Source organism: Diabrotica virgifera, chromosome 1 (assembly GCF_917563875.1).
Source record: "Diabrotica virgifera virgifera chromosome 1, PGI_DIABVI_V3a".
NCBI lineage: Eukaryota > Metazoa > Arthropoda > Insecta > Coleoptera > Chrysomelidae > Diabrotica > Diabrotica virgifera.
In genome coordinates this window covers 225089418-225112364 of record NC_065443.1, presented here as the reverse complement: position 1 = coordinate 225112364, position 22947 = coordinate 225089418, and the positions used below count along the sequence as shown (strand labels likewise).

The following is a 22947-nucleotide window of genomic DNA, read 5'->3' as shown; positions in this document are numbered from 1 at the left end:
ACCAAATTGAGCTTAAACTCAAACACAATTAGTATGACTGAATAGGTATTTTCAATACCTTTCAAACGAGGTATAACTTGTCATAAGGACGCATTTAAAATTATTTGTCACAGTGGCGCTGTAACGTTATCTGTCACTATTACGTCACCTTTTATGACTAGTTAATAAGCCTACATCTATTTCCTCCCACCAAATTTTACTAATATACGTACAACCGTTCAAAAGATACGATGGGGGGAACGGACTTTTTACTAGCACTATATTAAAATACATACATTTACTGTAAATCATTAAACAATAAAATCATTAAAATTAAACGAATACTTAATATAATACATCGTTATTAAATAAAAACCAAACCAAATAGAGAAATAATTATTTTTTTAAACAAAGAGTATCCCCATTAACACAAGCAAATTGCACTCGTAGTCCAATCGGGTTAGGCGAAAAAAATGCCTAATCTTACATGGCGAGCTGCCCGAAATTTTATTATTCTAACCTTAAGGCAGCTTTTTATATCTAGGCCATGCAAGACTCATGCGATGCAAATCTGTCTTGCATCCATATTTTCTACGGCCGTGCTAAAGCAGCAGTTTTCCCTCACTTTTTCTTTCCGAAAGTTACACTTTCCCGCACTAGTGAGGGAAAGTAAATTTTCCAGCACTAGGGCGGGAAAGTAGGATAGCTTGTAATATGGCTTTATAATAATATTATTATACAATTATAGTAAACTAATATCTAAAAATTACTTAACTAATTTGTTTCAAATTTATTTTATTGGGGTCATATTTTAATGAAATTAACGCGATTATTTCATTCATAGGAGATTCTGACCAGCTACATAAATTTAAATTAAATCGATTATGTTTTGATGATTTTAACTTCCAATCGTATAGTAAGATATTTAATCACGTGTTTAATTCTGTCCAACCAGATTAAAATTATACTGAGAATTATCTACTGTAGAAAATTCCCGATAGAATTTTTTAAGTAGATTGTTTCTGTTTAATGGCAACCAGTTTTCCAGTTTTGACAACTGTCACATTTAAGAAAATATCCATAATATACGTATTAAAAAATAATCTTACGAATATCACACGACAGTAAGAATAAATAAGAAAATAATGCTTCATTTTTACTCAACCCTGCGGGCTCTCGTGTCTATTGCCAGACAACTAATTCTCGAAAAACTGTCGCATTATTTTCAATTTATTCTCACTCTCTTGTCAATGGCTTAGTGTGAAAACCTCGTATCTCATTAAATAACAATTTTACAGGAGAGCCAAAAAACTGATTTTCTGCATAATATACCCTTAAAACAAAAATTACGTTACATATTATTAATTCGAACACATTGAGAAAAATATCTGATATTGGCCCAGAGCTAAAAGTGTTAAATGTTGCTATTAAATTGGAAATACAAATATTAACTATGAAAAACACGTAAATATCCTTGCACTAAATAGAGCCTTTGCCCAAGTAACTATGATAACCTCGTATATCTTGATATACGTGTTTTTCATCTCAAATGAAGTTGTGTTTATTATTATTTACGAGGTCTTCATTTTTCATAGCTTATTGCACACCTCCAAATACTAGGTCGATACAATACAAATCTTTTGATTTAAAATTCATAAAATGTTTCTATATGCCGGACTACCTTTTGTTGGTCACAAGCCGAAGGCGAGTGAAATTCTGTCAAAGTGTCACGAGGGCAAAAATTCTATATTAATTTTAGAGATCGAGTGCAATTTGTTGCGATTATTTCATGAATAAAACTGTTCAAAACCAAAATTTTATTGTAATTTATTTATGTAAGTACAAATTAGTACCTACAATTAAACACACAGTTGTTATAAATATTTGACGGACGAAAGTCATAACTTTTATAATTTTTAAAACATTAATTGTCATTAATGTCACTGAATGTATTTTTTCGTAGCAACGAAGGGCATCTGACGTAATATACTTGACGACGGGCAATTATCAAAAATTATCAGTCTAATTTAGATTTCTGTAGCTTTCTATTGGTCAGAATCTCCTATGAATCAAATAATAAGTATTAATTGCAAAAGAGCTCTAAAATTCTATATTAATTTTAGAGGTCGAGTGCAATTTGTTGCGATTATTTCATGAATAAAACTGTTCAAAACCAAAATTGTATTGTATAGTCCACTGAAATATTCTCAACTGCTCAAAATTGGCAAAGAAGACGAAAACCTTTTGCAAATATGTTTTCGACCCTCTGGAATCCGAATCTGAAATTAGTTTTGCGATAAAATGCCGGGAAATCCGGAAAAATCGTAAAATAGAGCTTTTCTGCGGTTTTCTTGAAAACTACAATAGCCAGCGGAAAAATAATCAAACCATCGTGTTTATTGGACGATTTTACATAAAAATAGATGTGCTTTTTTGCGAGAAAATGCCGGGAAATCCGGAAAAATCGTAAAATAGGGATTTTTCGCAATTTTCTCGGCAACTACAGTAGCTAGCGGAAAAATAATTAAACCATCGTGATTATTGGACGATTTTACATAAAAATAGATGTGCTTTTTTGCGAGAAAATGCCGGGAAATCCGAAAAAATCGTAAAATAGGGATTTTCCGCAATTTTATCGAAAACTACAGTGGCTAGTGGAAAAATAATCAAACCATGGTGTTTATTGGACGATTTTACATAAAAATAGATGTGCTTTTTTGCGAGAAAATGCAAGGAAATCGAGAAAATTGTTAAATAGGAGATTTTACGCAATTTTCTCGAAAACTACAGTAGCTAGAGGAAAAATAATTAAACCATCGTGTTTATTGGATGATTTTACATAAGAATAGATGTTTACTAAAAAATAAAAGTAATCCCAACGATAAGGAATTAAATTCTTGTGTAAAGTGATAAAAACTTGTGTGATATCGAATGTAAACAAAGCAGGTTTTACAGTAGGTGGAAACAAAACAATATAATATTATTGTGAATGGTGTATTTCTGCAGGAAAATAAAGCATATTAATAAACAGAATCAGGTGAAAGTAGAAAACTTTATTATAATATAACTAATGTTATTATAAACAGATAACCAGGGCCAAATTTTGATTTTTACCTAGGAATAAAAGTGCTGGAAAATTAGTAACGGCCAGCGCGGGCGCGAGTGGGAATTTGAACTATGAGTAGAGTTCTCCACGAAACTTCACCCGTGACGCATTGACTAATAACTCTAGCACGAAAAATAACTAGGAATTAAGAACAATGAGTTCAGATAGCTAATTAGCTGATGAAATTAAAAGGAGAAGGGAAGTGGAGGAACATGATGAAAATGATGAGAGAATTAGCAATGGATATAAAAGACATAAAAAAAGGACAATATAGATCTGGAGACGAAATCACACAACTAAAGAATGAAATTAAAGAACTGAAAGATCAACAAAGCGGCTACAAAGATGAAATAAAAAAGCTGCGAGAAACAAACGAAAAAGCTATAAAACAAATAGGTCGATTAGAAAAAGAAATTAGTAAAGCAAATGAAAAATAGAAGAATTGGAAAATGAAAGAAAGAGGAAAAAAGTAATAATCATCATCATCAGTGGTGCTACAGCCCTATGAAAGAGCCTCGACCTTCCCAAGTCTATTACGCCAGTCAGTCCTATCCATTGCCAACCGTTGCCAGTTTGCTGCGCCTATTTTTCTCCCATCCTCATCTACGCCATCTTTCCATCTAAGTTTTGGCCTACCCCTATTTCTACTTCCCACCGGTTGTGACATAAGGATTCTTCTAAGAGGGTTGTTATGCTGTGATCTTGCTAGATGTCCTGCACATCTTAGTCTTCCTATTCTTATAAGAGGTACTACTTCTTAAAAAATGTAATACAAGGAATAAAAATTGATACAAATGATCAGAAAGTTTTACGAGGGGCTATGGAGAATTTTATAGAAATAGAGCTACAAGTTTCAGTAGATGTAAATGGAGCAAGGAAAATAGGAGAAAATACTGTCATAGTGGAACTTAACAGCGTGAAAAACAAAATAGAAATAATGAAAAATAAAGGTAAATTAAAAACCAAAAAGGACGAAAGAATCTATATTAATGATGATATGTCAAAAGAAGAAAGATTTATCCAGAAAGAAATTAGAAGCAAAGCAAGAATCCAGAAAAAATGTAAAAATAGGATACCAGAAGCTAATCATTAATGGTGAAATATGGACATGGAATAGCAGTCAACAACAACTCATAAAAGAGAAAAATATACAACCAAAAAACTAGCAATACAACTAAAGCAGACTGAAATAACGGAGACGACATGGCAAAGTAAAGCTACACGAAATAGACAAAATGTACAGATTGTTAATGAAAAGAAGCCCGTAAACGAACATATATTAGTAGGAACATGGAATGTAAGAGGAACATACGAAGAAGGAAAACTGAAACACCTAGTAGATGAATGCAAAAAATATAAATTCGAAATAGTAGCACTACAAGAAACGAAACAACTAGGACAAAACTCAATGGAAATAAATGACTATTTATTTTTTAATAGCGGAGGGGAAAATAGAATGTTGGGCACAGGATTTGTAGTAAACAAAAAGTTGAAAGATCTAATCCTTGATTTTAAACCAATTTCAGAGAGAATATGCATACTAAGAATAAGAGGAAAATACCAAAAAATAACATTTTTAAACATACATGCACCGATGTGGGGTGTAAGAATGTGTTATAGAGGTAGCACCTTTTATTGGAACGACCACATGAAACGTCATCGACGGGAGATTGTTTTTGATAACTTGTCCTCATAAGGCACTCAACTCTCACCACTTATGGCTTCACGTGCCACATCCCGGGCAACTGCATTGGTCTGCAGGCTAAACTAAGTGAAGGTAGCCAGACATGGTGATAGGTTGGACAGTGGCAGCTGGTTGTTACAAAACTGACCATGCGGCGAGAATCATAGCCACAGAAACGGCTCATATACAGCGTTGCAGAATTCAAAGGGAAGCCAATGCACTATTTTCCCAAGAGAATTTCTTCCCATAACGATGACAATTTCAGTAAGTGAAGATGGAATATGTAGCGATCCAACTCACGCCATCTCGGTTCCGGGTCGGATGGTGTGAAATTTGCTACCGGCTGCCAAGGTGTGAGGGACCAGGCACCTGGCAGAAATTGTGAGACTGAATCCAAATTTTCATTTAATTTAAGAAAATGTCAGCGAATTGGTACATGGAACGTCCAGGGACTGATCCAAAACCCAGGAAAGTTACACATAATTGAAAAAGAAATGGCAGACCACAATCTTTCGGTACTGGGACTCTCTGAAACTCACTGGAGAGGTAAAGGGCATTTTAAAACAACTGCTGGCAACGTCGTCTATTTTTCAGGCCCAGATAACAAAAGTACAAATGGAGTCGCAATAATTGTACCCTCTAAACTTAAAGACTGCGTAATTGGATATAATACTATTGATGGCAGGATAATATCCCTTAAAATGAGAATATCCTCCAATAACCTACACCTTGTCTAGGTATACGCTCCTACAACAGCTGCACAAGAAGAAGACATCAACAGGTTCTATGGTCGTCTAGAAGAAACTGTTCGCGCTATTCCGAAACGTGAACTCATCATAATTTTAGGAGATTTTAACGCCAAAGTGGGGTCATCTAATGAAAATATTGAAGGAGTGCTGGGGAAAAATGGACTGGGACAGAGAAATGAGAATGGGGACCGTCTAGTGGAGTTCTGTGTAGAACAACATCTTGTAGATCAACATCATAGACCTAGAATGTAGAAACAACAAGGAATCAAATAGACTATATCCTAGTAAGATCAAGATGGTAGTCGTCGGCCATCAACTGTAAGACATATCCTGGCGCAGACTGTGAAAGCGATCATCAACTACTACTGGTATTGAACGTTCGACTTCGTTTTTAAAGTTCCCAAAAGAAGACCCCAGAGAAAAGTCATGTCTCTAAATCCATCAAAAATCAATGACTTCCAACACAACCTAGAAGAAGCTCTCTCTTTAGACCAAGTAGATAGTGACCCTGAAAGCACTTGGATTTATTTCAAAGATAAAGTAATCGACGCTGCAAAAGACTGTGAGACAGCGGTTTCCACTGGCCTTAAGCCATGGATATCCGATAATACGTGGACTGTTATTCAACGCAGAAAATAACACAAAGCTAGACACGGAACAAACGATGAATACAGAGATTTATCGAAAGAAATCAAAAAACAGTGCCGCAAAGACAAAGCTGATTACATCTCTCAAATATGCAGAGAGATAGAGGAATATGGCTGTGGAAATGAACTGAGGGATTTATTCCAGAAGATCACACTCCTTACCAGAGAATTTAAACGTCAAACGTGGTCTGTAATAGATAAGGAAGGTAATCTAAAGACCGATACTGACGAAATATTGGAAAAATGGCGAAACTACTGTGACGAGCTATATAAAAATAACGAGGTATCAGCAGAAAATCAGTGGCCCTCTAACTACCCTAGAGAACCTACTGTCTTATTCGCTGAAGTTAAAGATACAATTAAATCACTAAAGAGATATATATCCCCAGGCATTGATTCAATACCATGTGAAATACTACAGTTACTAGGTGACAAAGGACTACATATCATCCATTCTATCTGTGTCGCAGTTTGGAATTCAGGAAAATGGCCATCTGATCGGTGCACCTCAATTTATATCCCGCTACACAAAAAAGGAACTACTACCAGATGTGAAAACTACCGCACACTGTCACTAATAACACATGCTAGTAAAATCTTGTTGCAATCATCAAAAACAGATTAAAAACCTATCTACATTACCAAATACCTCAGTAACAAGCGGGATTTGTAAAGGGTAAAGGTACAAGGGAACAAATCCTGAACCTGAGACAACTTATTGAAAAGTCTAGAGAATTTCAAGTACTTATGATTATATGCTTCGTTGACTACCAAAAGGCATTTGATTGTGTAAGCTGGATAAATATGTGGTCAATTTTAATAGAAATGGGCGCACCAATGCACCTGGTGACACTTATTAAAAATCTGTACCAGTCTAATATAGCGACATTACAACTAGATCAGAAGTTCTCAAACCAATTCAAGACCGAGAGAGGTGTTAGACAAGGATGCGTGTTGTCACCTGACTTATTTAACATTTATGGTGATCATGTCATGAGGATGGTTTTAGAAGGATGGGCCTTTAGAAGGATAGGAAAATCTCCAACTTGAGATTTGCTGATAACACTACACTTAGAGCAGCAAATGAGCAAGAAATGTTTGATCTTCTGCGAAGAGTTGAGCACGAAAGCAATAAAGTTGGTCTGAAAATCAATAAAGCTAAGACAAAAATAATGGTGGTCGACAGATTCGACACTATTCAACTGACTAACATGTTACAGGAATACCAGGTAGTAAACACCTTTGTCTATCTCGGGTCTAGTATAACTAACGATGGCAACTGTGAAGCAGAAGTTCGGAGACGTATTGGTATGGCAAAAAATGCGATGAGTCGCCTAACTTAAGTTTGGAAAGACAGATCTATCTCTCAAAATATCAAGATGAGACTGGTAAATGCCCTTGTATTTTCAATATTTCTATACGGAGCAGAGACTTGGACTCTTTTCGCATGCGAGCACCAAAAAATTGATGCCTTTGAGATGTGGTGCTGGAGAAGAATGCTGCGCATACCATAGACAGCTCATAGAACAAACGTTTCCATTCTAAACCAACTCAATATTAAAAAAAGGCTGTACACAATATGTCTGCAACGAATTCTGCAATTCTTTGGTCACGTGGTTCGCAGAGGTGACGACAGTTTGGAGAGATTAATAGTCTCTGGAAACGTTCCGGGGAGAAGATCAAGAGGACGCTTACCAACTAGATGGTCCGATCAAATAAAGAATTCAGCTGGAAACTCATTCTGCAAAGCTCTTAGAGTAGCTGAAAATAGAGACCAATGGAGAAAGATTGTTAGGAATATTGGAAGAAATCACGATCCTCACTAATGGGGAAACGACAAGAGGGAGAGAGAGAGATGCACCGACTGAAGAGAAAAACATAGAGATAAAGGAAGACTTCTACGGTCAAATAGATACAGTATTCGAAAATATTCCCAAATACGATATAAAAATAGTACTAGGTGATGCTAATGCCAAAATAGGAAAAGAAGAAATATATACACCCACCATAGGAAAATAAAGTCTGGATGAAACAACGAATGAAAATGGTCACCTCTTAATAGATTTTGCAAAAGAAAGAAACGTGATCGTTATGAGCACGTACTTTCAACACAAAAGAATGTACCAAGGAACATGGAGATCACCACATGGGAAAACCATAAACCAAATAGATCATGTGCTCGTCGAAAAAGACATGGAAAAATGTATAAAGAACATAAGAACATATAGAGGACCAGATGCAGACACAGATCACTTTATAGTCGGAATACAACTAAAACAGGTTATACCAGTTCTTAGAAACCAACAGAAAAAAAGGTACAAAGTAACTAAACCTATTAGACTACTGTCAGAAGAAGAACAAAGTAAATATGAAAGACTAGTCACTAGAGAACTGGAAAATATTGCAGAAAATGGAAACATCGAACAAAAATGGACGCAAATAAAAGTATGTATGACCAAAGTAGCGCAAGTCAGTAATAGAAATATAAAAGATGGATTCCAAGAATGGTTTGATAAGGAATGTAAAATAGAACTGGATGAAAGAAATAAGTTAAGACTCAAAATAATGCAAGTGAAAACACCAGAGATGAAGACAAAATACAAAGAACAAAGAAAACGAACTAAAAGAATCATAAGAGCAAAGAAAAGAAAGTACGAGGAAGATAAATTGAAATGCATAGAGGAAAACTATAAAAATGAAGAAGTCAGAAACTTATATCAAGGAGTAAAAAAATGAGAAAAGGGGGTTCCAAAGAAAACCTGTACACTAAAAAAGCAAAAATGTAAGGAATTTAGTAAGCGACGAAGAAATATTGAACAGATGGAGAGAATACTTCGAAGAGCTTCTAAATGAAATTCCCATAACAGAATATGCAGAATAAGAAGAAGAAGAAAAAGAAGAAGAACCGAATGAAAGTATTGATCAGGAAGAAATACAGGAAAGACGGCCTAATGAAAAAGAAATAAAAGAAATAATAGAGAAACTAAAGAAAAACAAGAGCCCAGGTAAGGATGAAATAACAGCGAAATGTTTAGATATGGAGGACCAGTATTAATTAAGCATTTGGAAAAGCTGATAAAAGAAATTTGGGAACAAGAACACATACCAAAAGAATTGACTGAAGCCACACTGTGTCCAATTCACAAAAAAGGAGAATAAAGTTTATGCCATAATTACAGGGGAATAGTCCTACTAAACGTTGCATATAAAATACTTGCAGTACATATAAAAGACAAGATAACACAAAAGATAGATAATGACATATAGGAGAATATCAATGTGGATTCAGAAGAGGAAGTAGCACGGTGGATCAAATTTTCCTACTGCATGAGATACAAGCGGAAAGCTACGAATACGGGAAATCTACAATGGCCCTATTCATTGACTTTAAACAAGCTTTTGACAGAGTTAAACGGAAAGAAATATACAAAGCACTATGTGAAATTGGTATTAGTGAAAAATTAATAAAGATGGTAAAAGTTACACTCAGAGAAACAGAGAACAGGGTTAAAATAAATCGAAAGGAAACAGATAAGTTTAGGGTCGGTGCGAGGGGTACGACAAGGAATAGGAGCAAAGAAGAAGAAAGGTAAACCGAAAACCAGATGGAAGAAAGATGTTGAAAGAGACAAGTTTCTGACTTCTTCATTTTTATAGTTTTCCTCTATGCATTTCAATTTATCTTCGTTGTACTTTCTTTTCTTTGCTCTTGCGATTCTTTTAGTTCGTTTTCTTTGTTCTTTGTATTTTATCTCCATCTCTGGTGTTTTCACTTGCATCATTTTGAGTCTTAACTTATTTCTTTCACCCAGTTCTATTTTACATTCCTTATCAAACCATTCTTTGAATCCATCTTTTATATTTCTATTACTGACTTGCGCTACTTTGGTCATACATACATACTTTTATTTGCGTCCATTTTTGTTCGATGTTTCCATTTTCTGCAATATTTTCCAGTTCTCTAGTGACTAGTCTTTCATATTTACTTTGTTCTTCTTCTGACAGTAGTCTAATAGGTTTAGTTACTTTGTACCATTTTTTCTGTTGATTTCGAAGAACTGGTATAACCCGATTTCAGTTGTATTCCGACTATAAAGTGATCTGTGTCTGCATCTGGTCCTCTATATGTTCTTATGTTCTTTATACATTTTTCCATGTCTTTTTCGACGAGCACATGATCTATTTGGTTTATGGTTTTCCCATGTGGTGATCTCCATGTTCCTTGGTATATTCTTTTGTGTTTAAAGTACGTGCTCATAACGAGCATGTTTATTTCTTTTGCAAAATCTATTAAGAGGTTACCATTTTCATTTGTTGTTTCATATATATATAATGGATTTCTACGGCTGTCGCCGCCTCTCCATACCCAGCTTCCAATTTTTTCTATCGTAACACATATCTTTATCTAATTGCCTCGAATCCATTGCCTCCTGAATATTGTCCCTCCAGTTTCTCCGTGGTCGTCCTCTTCTTCTTCTCTCCGGTGGGACCCAGTCTAATATTTTTCTCGGCCAGCGAGTCTCATTCATTCTTTTAACGTGACCGAACCATGTCTCTTTTCAATATCGTCTATTATAGTTTTTCCACCTTCATACGTTCTCTAATTGTTTCATTTCTTACATGTCCTAATCTCGAAACCTGACAACTTCTCCTCAAAAAGTCCATTTCTGTACTAAGTAGCTTCTTTTTATTTCTTGCACTTATGTCCCAAACTTCTACACCGTAGATTGTAGCAATCTTCATTATACTTTCATATATTCTTCTCTTTGTTTCCTTCCTGATATCTTTGTCCCATAAAATTGAATTGATCTAGTGATGCTTCTACCTTTATTGATCCTGTGTTGTATTTCATCTTCACTATTTCCTCGTTTGTTAAATATAGCTCCCAAATATTTGCATTGTTTTACACCAACAACATGTCCTTGTTCCAATGGTAGGTTTTCAATGTCTTCGTTTCCCACTATGAAGTATTCTGACTTATACATATTTATTACTAATCCTCATTGTTTCATGCAGACTTTATTTTCCTATGGTGGGTGTGTATATTTCTTCTTTTCCTATTTTGGCATTAGCATCACCTAGTACTATTTTTATATCGTATTTAGGAATATTTTCGAATAAGTACTGTATCTATTTGACTGTAGAAGTTTTCCTTTATCTCTTATGTTTTTCTCTTCAGTCGGTGCATGTATGTTTATAAATGTTATTTTTTTGGTATTTTCCTCTTATTCTTAGTATGCATATTCTCTCTGAAATTGGTTTAAAGTCAACGACTAGATCTTTCAGCTTTTTGTTTACTACAAATCCTGTGCCTAACATTCTATATTCCCCTCCTCTATTGAAAAATAAATAGTCATTTATTTCCATTGAGTTTTGGCCTAGTTGTTTCGTTTCTTGTAGTGCTACTATTTCGAATTTATATTTTTTGCATTCATCTACTAGGTGTTTCAGTTTTCCTTCTTCGTATGTTCCTCTTACATTCCATGTTCCTACTAATATATGTTCGTTTACGGGCTTCTTTTCATTAATAATCTGTACACTTTGTCTATTCCGTGTACCTTTACTTTGCCATGTCGTCTCTGTTATTTCAGTCTGCTTTAGTTGTATTAATAGTTTTTTGGTTGTATATTTTTCTCTTTTATGAGTTGCTGTTGACTGCTATTCCATGTCCATATTTCACCATTAATGCTTAGCTTCTGGTATCCTATTTTTACATTTTTTCCATTATGCCTCTCTACCATAGCCTTGCTTTTAATTTCTTTCTTCTTTTCACATATTTCATTACTTCTATTTTGTCTTTCACGCTGTTAAGTTCCACTACGACAGTATTTTCTCCTATTTTCCTTGCTATATTTACATCTACTGAAACTTGTAGCTCTTTTTCTATAAAATTCTCCATAGCCCCTCGTAAAACTTTCTGATCATTTGTATCAATTTTTATTCCTTGTATTAGTATATTTTTTAAGACGTAGGGCCGGTTGTTCGAACGCTAATCAAAAATGATCACTATCAATATTTAATTACTGTCACCAATTGTCAATGTCAACTTTGATTGGGTTGCTGAAAACATAATTGATTATAATTATGAGATTAGTTAATCAATTAACATAACAATTATTAACATAATTGATTAACTAATTTTATAATTGTAATCCATAATTATGTTTTCAGCAACCCAAACAAAGTTGACATTGACAGTTGGTGACAGTAATTAAATATTTGATAATAATCATTTTTGATTAGCGTTCGAACAACCGGCCCGTAGTATCTCTTATAAGAATAGGAACTAAGAGACTAAGATGGAGACTACCAACCCTCCTAGAAGAATCCTTATGTCACAACCGGTGGGAAGTAGAAATAGCGGTAGGCCAAAACTTAGATGAAAAGATGGCGTAGATGAGGATATGAGAAAAATAGGCGCAGCAAACTGGCAACGGTTGGCAATGGATAGGACTGACTGGCGTAATAGACTTGGGAAGGTCGAGGCTCTTTCATAGGGCTGTAGCACCATTGATGATGATGATTATTATATTTTTCCTCTTTCTTTCATTTTCCAATTTCTCTATTTTTTCATTTGCTTTACTAATTTCTTTTTCTAATTGACCTATTTGTTTTATAGCTTTTTCGTTTGTTTCTCGCAGCTTTTTTATTTCATCTTTGTAGCCGCTTTGTTGATCTTTCAGTTCTTTAATTTCATTCTTTAGTTGTGTGATTTCGTCTCCAGATCTATATTGTTCTTCTTTTATGTCTTTTATATCCATTGCTAATTCTCTCATCATTTTCATCATTTGTTCCATTTCGCTTATGTTTTCTTCACCTGTTTTTTGTAATGATATAGCTGTTCTTTTTGATTTTTTGCTGGGATGTTCCTCCTCTTCCCTTCTCCTTTTCATTTCATCAGCTAATTCGCTATCTGAACTCATTGTTCTTAATTCCTAGTTATTTTTCGTGCTAGAGTTATTAGTCAATGCGTCACGGGTGAAGTTTCGTGGAGAACTCTACTCACAGTTCAAATTCCCACCCGCGCCCGCGCTGGCCGTTACTAATTTTCCAGCACTTTTATTCCTAGGTAAAAATCAAAATCCGGCCCTGGTTATCTGTTTATAATAACATTAATTATATTATAATAAAGTTTTCTACTTTCAGCTGATTCTGTTTATTAATATGCTTTATTTTCCTGTAGAAATACACCATTCACAATAATATTATATTGTTTTGTTTCCACCTACTGTAAAACCTGCTTTGTTTATTTCCGATATCACACAAGTTTTTATCACTTTACACAAGAATTTAATTACTTATCGTTGGGATTACTATTATTTTTCAGTAAACATCTATTCTTATGTAAAATCGTCCAATAAACACGATGGTTTAACTATTTTTCCGCTAGCTACTGTAGTTTTCGAGAAAATTGCGTAAAATCTCCTATTTTACAATTTTCCGGATTTCCTTGCATTTTCTCGCAAGAAAGCACATCTATTTTTATGTAAAATCGTCCAATAAACACCATGGTTTGATTATTTTCCGCTAGCCACTGTAGTTTTCGAGAAAATTGCGGAAAATCTCTATTTTACGGTTTTTCCGGATTTCCCGGCATTTTCTCGCAAAAAAGCACATCTATTTTTATGTAAAATCATCCAATAAACACGATGGTTTAATTATTTTTTCGCTAGCTACTGTAGTTGTCGAGAAAATTGCGAAAAATCACAATTTTACGATTTTTCCGGATTTCCCGGCATTTTCTCGCAAAGTAGCACATCTATTTTTATGTAAAATCGTCCAATAAACACGATGGTTTGATTATTTTTCCGCTAGCTATTGTAGTTTTCAAGAAAACTGCAGAAAAGCTCTATTTTACGATTTTTCCGGATTTCCCGGCATTTTCTCGCAAAACTAATTTCAGATTCGGATTCCTGAGGGTCGAAAACATATTTGCAAAAGGTTTTCGTCTTCTTTGCCAATTTTGAGCAGTTGAGAATATTTCAGTGGACTATGTAGTTTATTTATGTAAGTACAAATTAGTACAATTAAACACACAGTTTTTATAAATATTGACGGTTGAAAGTCATTACTTTTATAATTTTTAAAACATTAATTGTCATTAATGTCACTGACTGTATTTTTTCGTAGCAACGAAGGGCATCTGACGTAATATACTGACGACGGGAAATTATCAAAAATTATCATTTTAAGTTAGATTTCTGTAGCTTTCTATTGGTCAGAATCTCATATGAATGAAATAATCGTAATTCTTATTCTTGTAGATTTTAACTATTTGTCAAAATCTTTATGAATGAACGAATCAATAAAATAAAATTGGTTTGCATGAAGACGATTCAAAACCATTGGTATTGTCTACTGATTTGACTTTTGAATATAATGCAAAATAATTGTATTTCAACGAACTATCACGTTAATTTCATTAAAACATGAACACAATAAGATAAATTTGAAATAAATTAGTAAATAATATGTAATATTTAAATTAATATTAGTTTACCTATTTAATGTATTATCTTCTTATTTAGATATCGTCTCCTCTAAGGAGGTTGGTCATCATTTAGCTATTTTCACTTTTGAGATCGGGGCTCTGAACCAGTCGATGGAACTGCAATTATACCACTTTCTCAGATTGTTAAGCCAGGAGATACGTCTACTTCCAATACCTCGCTTTTCCCTGTATTTTTCCCTGCAATATGTTTTGTAGCAAACTTTTTATCTTTCTGAGAACCTCAACGATTGTGATTATATCTACCCAACTTATTTTTAATATTCTTCGGTAGGTCCACATCTCGAATGCTTCAAGTCGATCGCTGATTTCTTTCTTTAAGATCCAGGCCTCCACCCCATACACCAGCATTATTGTATATGCAGAATGTATTACAATATATTATAAACCCATTCTCCAAGGTATTTTACTATCCTGCACTAGTGCGGCAAAGTGTAACTTTCGGAAAACAAATGCGTGGGGGTTGAACTGCCTGTTATAGCACGGCCGTAGAAAATAGCTATTTTTCCAAGGCCGTGCTAAAACAGCCACTTTCCTGCACGTATTTCGATGCTGAAATTTACTGTCCCGTGCTGGTGTTAGAAAGTAAATTTTCCCGCATTGGTGTGGGAAAGTAGACTACCCTGTAATATGGATTTTTAATTAACTTATTTTTAATATTCTTCGGTAGGTCCACATCTCGAATGCTTCAAGTCGATCGCTGATTTCTTTCTTTAATATCCAGGCCTCCACCCCATACACCAGCATTATTGTATATGCAGAATGTATTACAATATATTATAAACCCATTCTCCAAGGTATTTTACTATCCTGCACTAGTGCGGCAAAGTGTAACTTTCGGAAAACAAATGCGTGGGTTGAACTGCCTGTTATAGCACGGCCGTAGAAAATAGCTATTTTCCAAGGCCGTGCTAAAGCAGCCACTTTCCTGCACGTATTTCGATGCTGAAATTTACTGTCCCGTGCTGGTGTTAGAAAGTAAATTTTCCCGCATTGGTGCGGGAAAGTAGACTACCCTGTAATATGGATTTTTAATTAACTTATTTTTAATATTCTTCGGTAGGTCCACATCTCGAATGCTTCAAGTCGATCGCTGATTTCTTTCTTTAATATCCAGGCCTCCACCCCATACACCAGCATTATTGTATATGCAGAATGTATTACAATATATTATAAACCCATACTCCAAGGTATTTTACTATCCTGCACTAGTGTGGCAAAGTGTAACTTTCGGAAAACAAATGCGTGGGTTGAACTGCCTGTTATAGCACGGCCGTAGAAAATAGCTATTTTTCCAAGGCCGTGCTAAAACAGCCACTTTCCTGCACATATTTCGATGCTGAAATTTACTGTCCCGTGCTGGTGTTAGAAAGTGAATTTTCCCGCATTGGTGCGGGAAAGTAGACTACCCTGTAATATGGATTTTTAATATATTATAATACATGCAATAAACTAATATCTAGAGAATATTTACTAATTTATTTCAAATTTATATTAATGTGTTCATATTTTAACGAAACTAACGCGATTATTTCATTCATAGGCGATTCTGACCAATAGAAAGCTACAGAAATAAAAATTTAACTGATAATTTTTGATAATTTCCCGTCGTCAAGTATATTACGTCAGAGCCCTTCGTTGCTATGAAAAAATACATTCAGTGACATTAATGACAATTGTTTTAAAAATTATAAAGGTGATGACTTTCGACCGTCAAATATTTATAACATCTGTGTGTTTAATTGTACTAATTTGTACTTACATAAATAAATTACAATAAAATTTTGGTTTTGAACAGTTTTATTCATGAAATAATCGCAACAAATTGCACTCAATCTTTAAAATTAATATAGAATTTTAGAGCTCTTCTGAAATTACTACTGATAATTCGTTGAAATAGAATTATTTTGTCATAGTATTCAAAAGTCAAATCAGTAGACAATAGCAATGGTTTTAAATCGTCTTTATGGAAACCAATATCGTCGTCATGGTAACCAATTTTAATGAATATTTTGTTTTTACAACCTTGTCAAAAAGCGTATTAATATGTGTATTTTCACTTCTAAATAAAAATTGATATTACTCTATTTGTTGTGGCTTTTTTCCAAACGTACGGCCCTAGAAAAAATATTGTTCCTGGAAAATATCTTCGCCGAACTCGACTGCTTGCCCGAACTCGGCTATCGCGTCGTTCGGGTCAACGGCCGGCAGTCTCGTGCGTGGAAGTATCACTTTCCGCACTAGTTAGGAAAATAACTATTTCCACCTACCTCTACCGAAAGTATACTTCTCCGTACCTGATTGTAGGGAGCAAAGTTGTACTTTTCCTCGATAGGGAGGAAAAGTAAAAGTGACGTCATGGTATTTCATTCATGAAATATAACTTATTGACGCCCTGTACAATATCTATTTTCTCTTACGTAAGTATCTATACATTTTAACGTATATTTAAAAACACTCTGTATTTTGCACGTGTAAAAAACGTGTCCGTGTCTATAATCGATGAAAAAAGCCACAACAAATAGAGTTATATCAATTTTTATTTAGGAGTGAAAATATGTACACAAATTAATTCTTTGACAAGGTTGTCAAAACCAAACTTTTAATATAATTGATTACGATGGCGACTATATTGGTTTCCATGACGACGATTCAAAACCATTGTAATTGTCTACTGATTTGACTTTTTAATATTATGTCAAAATAATTCTATTATAACGAATTATAAGTAGTAATTGCACAAGAGCTCTTAAATCCTATATTAATTTCAGAGATCGAGTGTAATTTGTTGCGAATATTTCATGAATAAAACTGTGCAAAAACCAAAATTTTATTGTAATTTATTTATGTAAGTACAAATTAGTACAATTAAACACAGAGTGGTTATAAGTATTTGTTGGTTGAAAGTCATCACTTTTATAATTTTTAAAACATTAATTGTCATTAATGTCACTGAATGTATTTTTTCATAGCAGCGAAGGGCATCTGACGTAATATACTTGACGACGGGAAATTATCAAAAATTATCGGGTATAATATCACAAGAGAGTGAGAATAAATTGAAAATAATGCGACAGTTTTTCGAAAATTTGTTTCCTGGCAATAGACACGAGAGCCCCAGGGCTCGAGTTTGAGTAAAAATGAAGCATTATGTTCTTATTTATTCTTACTGTCGTGTGATATTCGTAAGATTATTTTTTAATACGTATATTATGGATATTTTCTTAAATGTGACAGTTGTCAAAACTAGGAAACTGGTTGCCATTAAACAGAAACAATGTATTTAAAAAAATTGTATTGGTAATTTTCTACAGTAGATAATTCTCAGTATAATTTTAATCTGATTGGACAGAATTAAACACGTGATCAAATATCTTGCTATACGATTGGAAGTTAAAATCATTAAAAAATAATCAGTTTAATTTTTATTTCTGTAGATTTATATTGGTCAGAATCTCCTACGAATGAAATAATCGCATTAATTTCATTAAAACATGAACAAAATACGATAAATTTGAAATAAATTAGTAAATAATACCTAACTATCAGTTTATTGCACGTATTATAATATATTATAATGCCATATTACAAGATATTCTACTTTCCCGCACGCCGTGCGGGAAAATTTACTTTCCCGCACGTCGTGCGGAAAAGTGCAACTTTCGGAAACGAAATGCGTGCAGAAAAGTGGATGTTTTAGCACGGCCGTAGAAAATAGTATATTGTGCAACAAGTGCAGAAAGGTACTAATTTCTCACGAGTTTGAAAAGTTGGGTACGAGCGCAAGCGAGTGCCGCAATTCAAACGAGTGAGAAATTACCTTTCTGCACGTGTTTCACACTATACTTTTTCTACAAGCACAGTTTTTCCTAAAAATAAAAATCACAATTTCCAAACGACGATTAATTATAATAGGTACCTATGTGATAAATTTTAAACTGTATTTAATTAATACCTACTAATCAATTTAAATTCCTTATACTTAATAAATTGGTTATTTGATAATTATAAAATGTTTAATAAGAATAAAATTGTAAAACAAAACAGTTGTAACATCCATAATTTAGTTTCTATGCTATAGTTAAATATAATAATTATCTTATAGGTTATATATTTGTCTAAAGTTTAACCACGGATGTAAACAGAATATAACGTTACTCAGAATGCGGTAGTCCACGGATGTAAACAGAATATAACGTTACTCAGAATGAGGTAGTCAAAGTCAACTGTGCAGAAAAGAACTTTGCGGCACAGAAACGTCACTTTGTGGCACAGAAACGTCACTTTTCTGCACACTAATGTCAAATATCTTATACTGTGAGAAAATATCAAGTTTGCTAACATAAAACCGTGCAGAAAAGTGCACTTTGAATGGTGGTTGTAGAAAAATAACTATTTTTGCTCAGAATAACCCAAATGATCTAAAAAAAATTGTTCGAAGTGAAAAAATTATTTTTGTGAATTTGTCTAAAAAAATTGTTTAAACAATTTATCGATCAAGGTACTGCCTGGCACCCAGTAGATTTGTTACAAGGACCTCTTTTTGAGTAAGTTTGTGCAAAAAATTCGAATGGGAGTAATTTACCTAACGGGGGCACGATACAGCCTAGACTAATTTGAACATATCCAGTAACATTTAATTTCTAGAATCGGCTGTTTGTGTGAATCAGAATCAACTTTTACTAAATGGCATTGGGAAGAGTATACTTTTCCTAGTTGGAGTCTACTTTTACTAGTAAATGTTGAAGATAAATCTTCATTTTATATTTATAATCAACTTTTACTGAAACCAGCCGTTAGAGTTGACTCCAACTAGTTGGAGTTAACTCCAACTGGATAATCAACTTGAACTGTAACATATACATATTGCAATAATATACAATTTAACCCAACCATTTCAACTTATAAAAAATTTCCCAGACTCTTTCAAAAGGGATTTAAAAAAAAATAATAGCAACATAAATATTTCACTTAAAAATAAATTGGATAATGCAATTTATCTTTTATTTTTACTACCATCAAAAAATTTATCATGTATTTCTTTTAACACGTTTGTATTTTTGTATAATAGGTACATTACAACTCATTTAATACTTCCTGTATGGGTGTACCGTTTTGAAGACGTAGGAAAATGCTTGGAGATTCGTATTCGTAATCGGTAATTCGATATTCATAGTCAGAACATTATTTTTGGTAATCAGAAAAAGTCATTCACTCACTTTCAATGACAAGAGTCAAGTGTGAAAAATAGATGATGTTTGCGTCTACTTCAACCAGATCACTTCTTATGTAAATATTATATTACAAATACCTTTTCAACGAAATATTATAATAAAACTTAATTGTTTCTGGCTGAGGTGAGTTTGCACTTTTAGTTTGCTTCTGTATTTATAAAATAAAATTTGAATTATTGTTATATTTGGAATAATTACTTGAGAATAATAATTATGGTTGGGATCCAAAATAATACCTAAGCTAATCCGAATCACCGTAAAAACCTATTAACCGGTTTTTACTTTAAAAAGAAAAAACCGGTTATAACCGGGACAAAACACAACCGGTAAAACCGGTTATTGCGAAGTAAAAAAACCAGTTTTCGGTTAAAACCGGTAGGTTTTTCTCATCCCTAAGGTCCACTCACACCCTTCTGTCCAACCAGCCAATGAGTGTGTGTTTTTTACATTATGTATTTATAAATGTACATTTCTTTTTGATCTGTTTGTGTCCAGCACTGTAAACTCTGCGAAGAATTGGTGAATAAGATAGTTTTGCAACATTCCAATCTATTATTTCAGTGTAGTCCTGTGCTTCAAAATTTAAAGTAGGAGGAATAAAATTTCTAATACTTTAGCCCTTGGCATTAGTCTGTCCGGCTTTTAACGCTCTTCTTAGCCCTGGATTTCTAATGTGTTTCCTTTCTCCCTACTACTTGAAATTTTGAAGCAAAGGACTAAACTGAAATAATAGACTGAAATGTTGCAAAACTATCTTCTCCACCACCTTTTCGAAGAGTTTCAAATGAAGACATAAGTTATTGCATTACATTGGGCGACATGCCAGACTGAAATGTACAAAACTATCCCTGCCACAAGCAAGCTGACGAGCTGTGTCTAAAGTTCAAGGTCCATACTGCCAGATTTTACCGCCAAATCGCAATACAAATTTGGCGAATCCCTCTGAATCGAATGCAAACAAAAACCATGTTTTACTTTTCTATATTTACTCAGATTTGAGTAGTAGGGAGTTTCTTTGTGTCCTTTTCCTAGACGAATGAAAACGGAATGTGACCACATATAGTGGAGTCCTTTTTGTTTTCTATATTCGTCGTCGGCTGTCTTATAAATTGTAAAAGTCGCAGACTAAGGATGTACCAGAAAGAATTTCCAACAAGAAAAGTTTCAGATTTAAATAATTATTTACCATTTTAATTTTTATTATAATCGTGGATTCTGTATCTGAGACTTTTCAGTTCATTTAAGATATGTCGCTGAATTGCGTGCCAATGTGGATTTCAAATGATCTTTGAAATTTACCTTAAATAGATGGGTTGGCACGTTTTCGCTTTAGATGTGTGCGCGCTAGCTATGTTAAGAGGAAACAGTAGCGAACAACAGGTAGCAACAAACGCGTTCCAAGATTGCGGCTCTAATTTTGAATATTTTGTCGAGATATTTGGCACACATATTCGTAATATCATAAAGAATGGCGGTAGAGAAGCCCAATTTCAGAAATATGTTAGTATGTGGAAATTACTCTACAACTAAATAAAATATTGAAAAAAGGAGCCTGTACCGCCATTAAGAAAGACAAAAAAATACACTTTCTTCAAATAAACTTTTTATCCCATGCCTAGATTTTGTGTAATCTTAGAACTACTAAAAATCGATTTTTTATAACAAGAAATCGAACGTCACTGACTTGGCAACATTTCGCGCCTATGTGTATAAAAAGTATTGTTTTTGATAGTATAAACGTCACTGTCAGTGTCGAATTACCGACGCACTGTTGCCTCACTTTTGAAAGTTCGCAGAACTTTCGCAATATTGGACCGCGTTTGTTGCCACCTGTTGATCGCTACTGTATCACCTTAAGGAAGCCTGTAAGGCAGAAACAGCTGTCCAGGAATTGTGCATCCATCTGAATCAAAAACAAGCAAAAATTTTACTTTTCAAATAATAACTGATTTGTAGTCAAAGGGCAATTTTGGATGTAAAAATTTTTGTTCACTTTCAAACAATGTTCTATTTTTTGACATCTTCTATAAAACATAAATAACAAACGCTTTTTTAGGTTCTTTTATGGCCATATTATGAGCTTTCTATATTTTTCTGTAACAGGTTTTATACATCTGTTGACAAATATTATAGTTTAGGAATCAGTTAAATTGAGTCACTTTTTAAAAATCTGGGTTGTGATACGATTTAAAAGAAGTTAGGTGGGAATAAAGGATTGCATGGACAGGATCATATCGACGGCGTCACGACAGAAAGGCATAAGCTCCATTGACAGTTTTTTTCAGGACACACAAAAAACGTTTAATATCGCTTAATATTTCTTTTTTTTTTACATTTTTTTGGCATTTTATTATTATAGAACTGAGGCATTTTGACTTATTATATGTTAGTTATAAAACAATTATTATAAACATGAGATATTTAACATTTTGGTGCTTACGCCTTTAATGTTAGGTCCTGTGGTGTTTAAGCCTTTCTGAAAGGCGGTTACCATATTTGGAAAAAAATATTTTGATCAAAAAATGTCGCTTAGGAACTTGTTTTAATTTTACGGAAGTATAATAAAAATGGAAAATAAATCTTTTCATTTTAAAGCATAACAATTAACTAAAAATAATACAAAATAAACACTACGCAATATATTTATGAGTTTCTTTATAAATTTGTGTAAAAAAATTATATAGAGTTATATTTGTGTAAAAAAATATCATACAAAAATAAAGTTAATTTAATTATCACGTTATATTAATTATAACAAGAAAATAAACTGGCTTTTTAAAGAATTGTAAGCAAACACATTTTTGTACATCATTCTTCAAAAGAAAGTATTGATAAGTTAGATTACGACGTGAATCAGAAACTGTTCTTTTTCTCTTTACAGTATGACATTAACGCAACCATTAATGAAATTTTTCTTATCTAAATTATTACCTAGACTCCAAAAATTTTTAAAAATACTATTTCTGTCCTCAATATTAAAGCTATTACATTGATTGACACATTTTTTGCCTAAACATGGATTAGGAAGCAAAACTTTTT

The 22947-nt window shown here is 33.6% G+C and overlaps 1 protein-coding gene across 1 annotated transcript in view; it reads right to left on the bottom strand.

Annotated features, from left to right (window-relative positions):
- The window catches only part of LOC126892896 (trypsin-7-like), a 69857-nt gene extending 47455 nt beyond the window's left edge, over positions 1–22402 (bottom strand). Inside the window, exon 1 of the mRNA XM_050662728.1 lies at positions 22349–22402. Coding sequence (XP_050518685.1) covers positions 22349–22402 — 54 coding nt within the window. The remainder of the gene's footprint in view (positions 1–22348) is intronic.
- Positions 22403–22947: the final 545 nt, after the last annotated feature.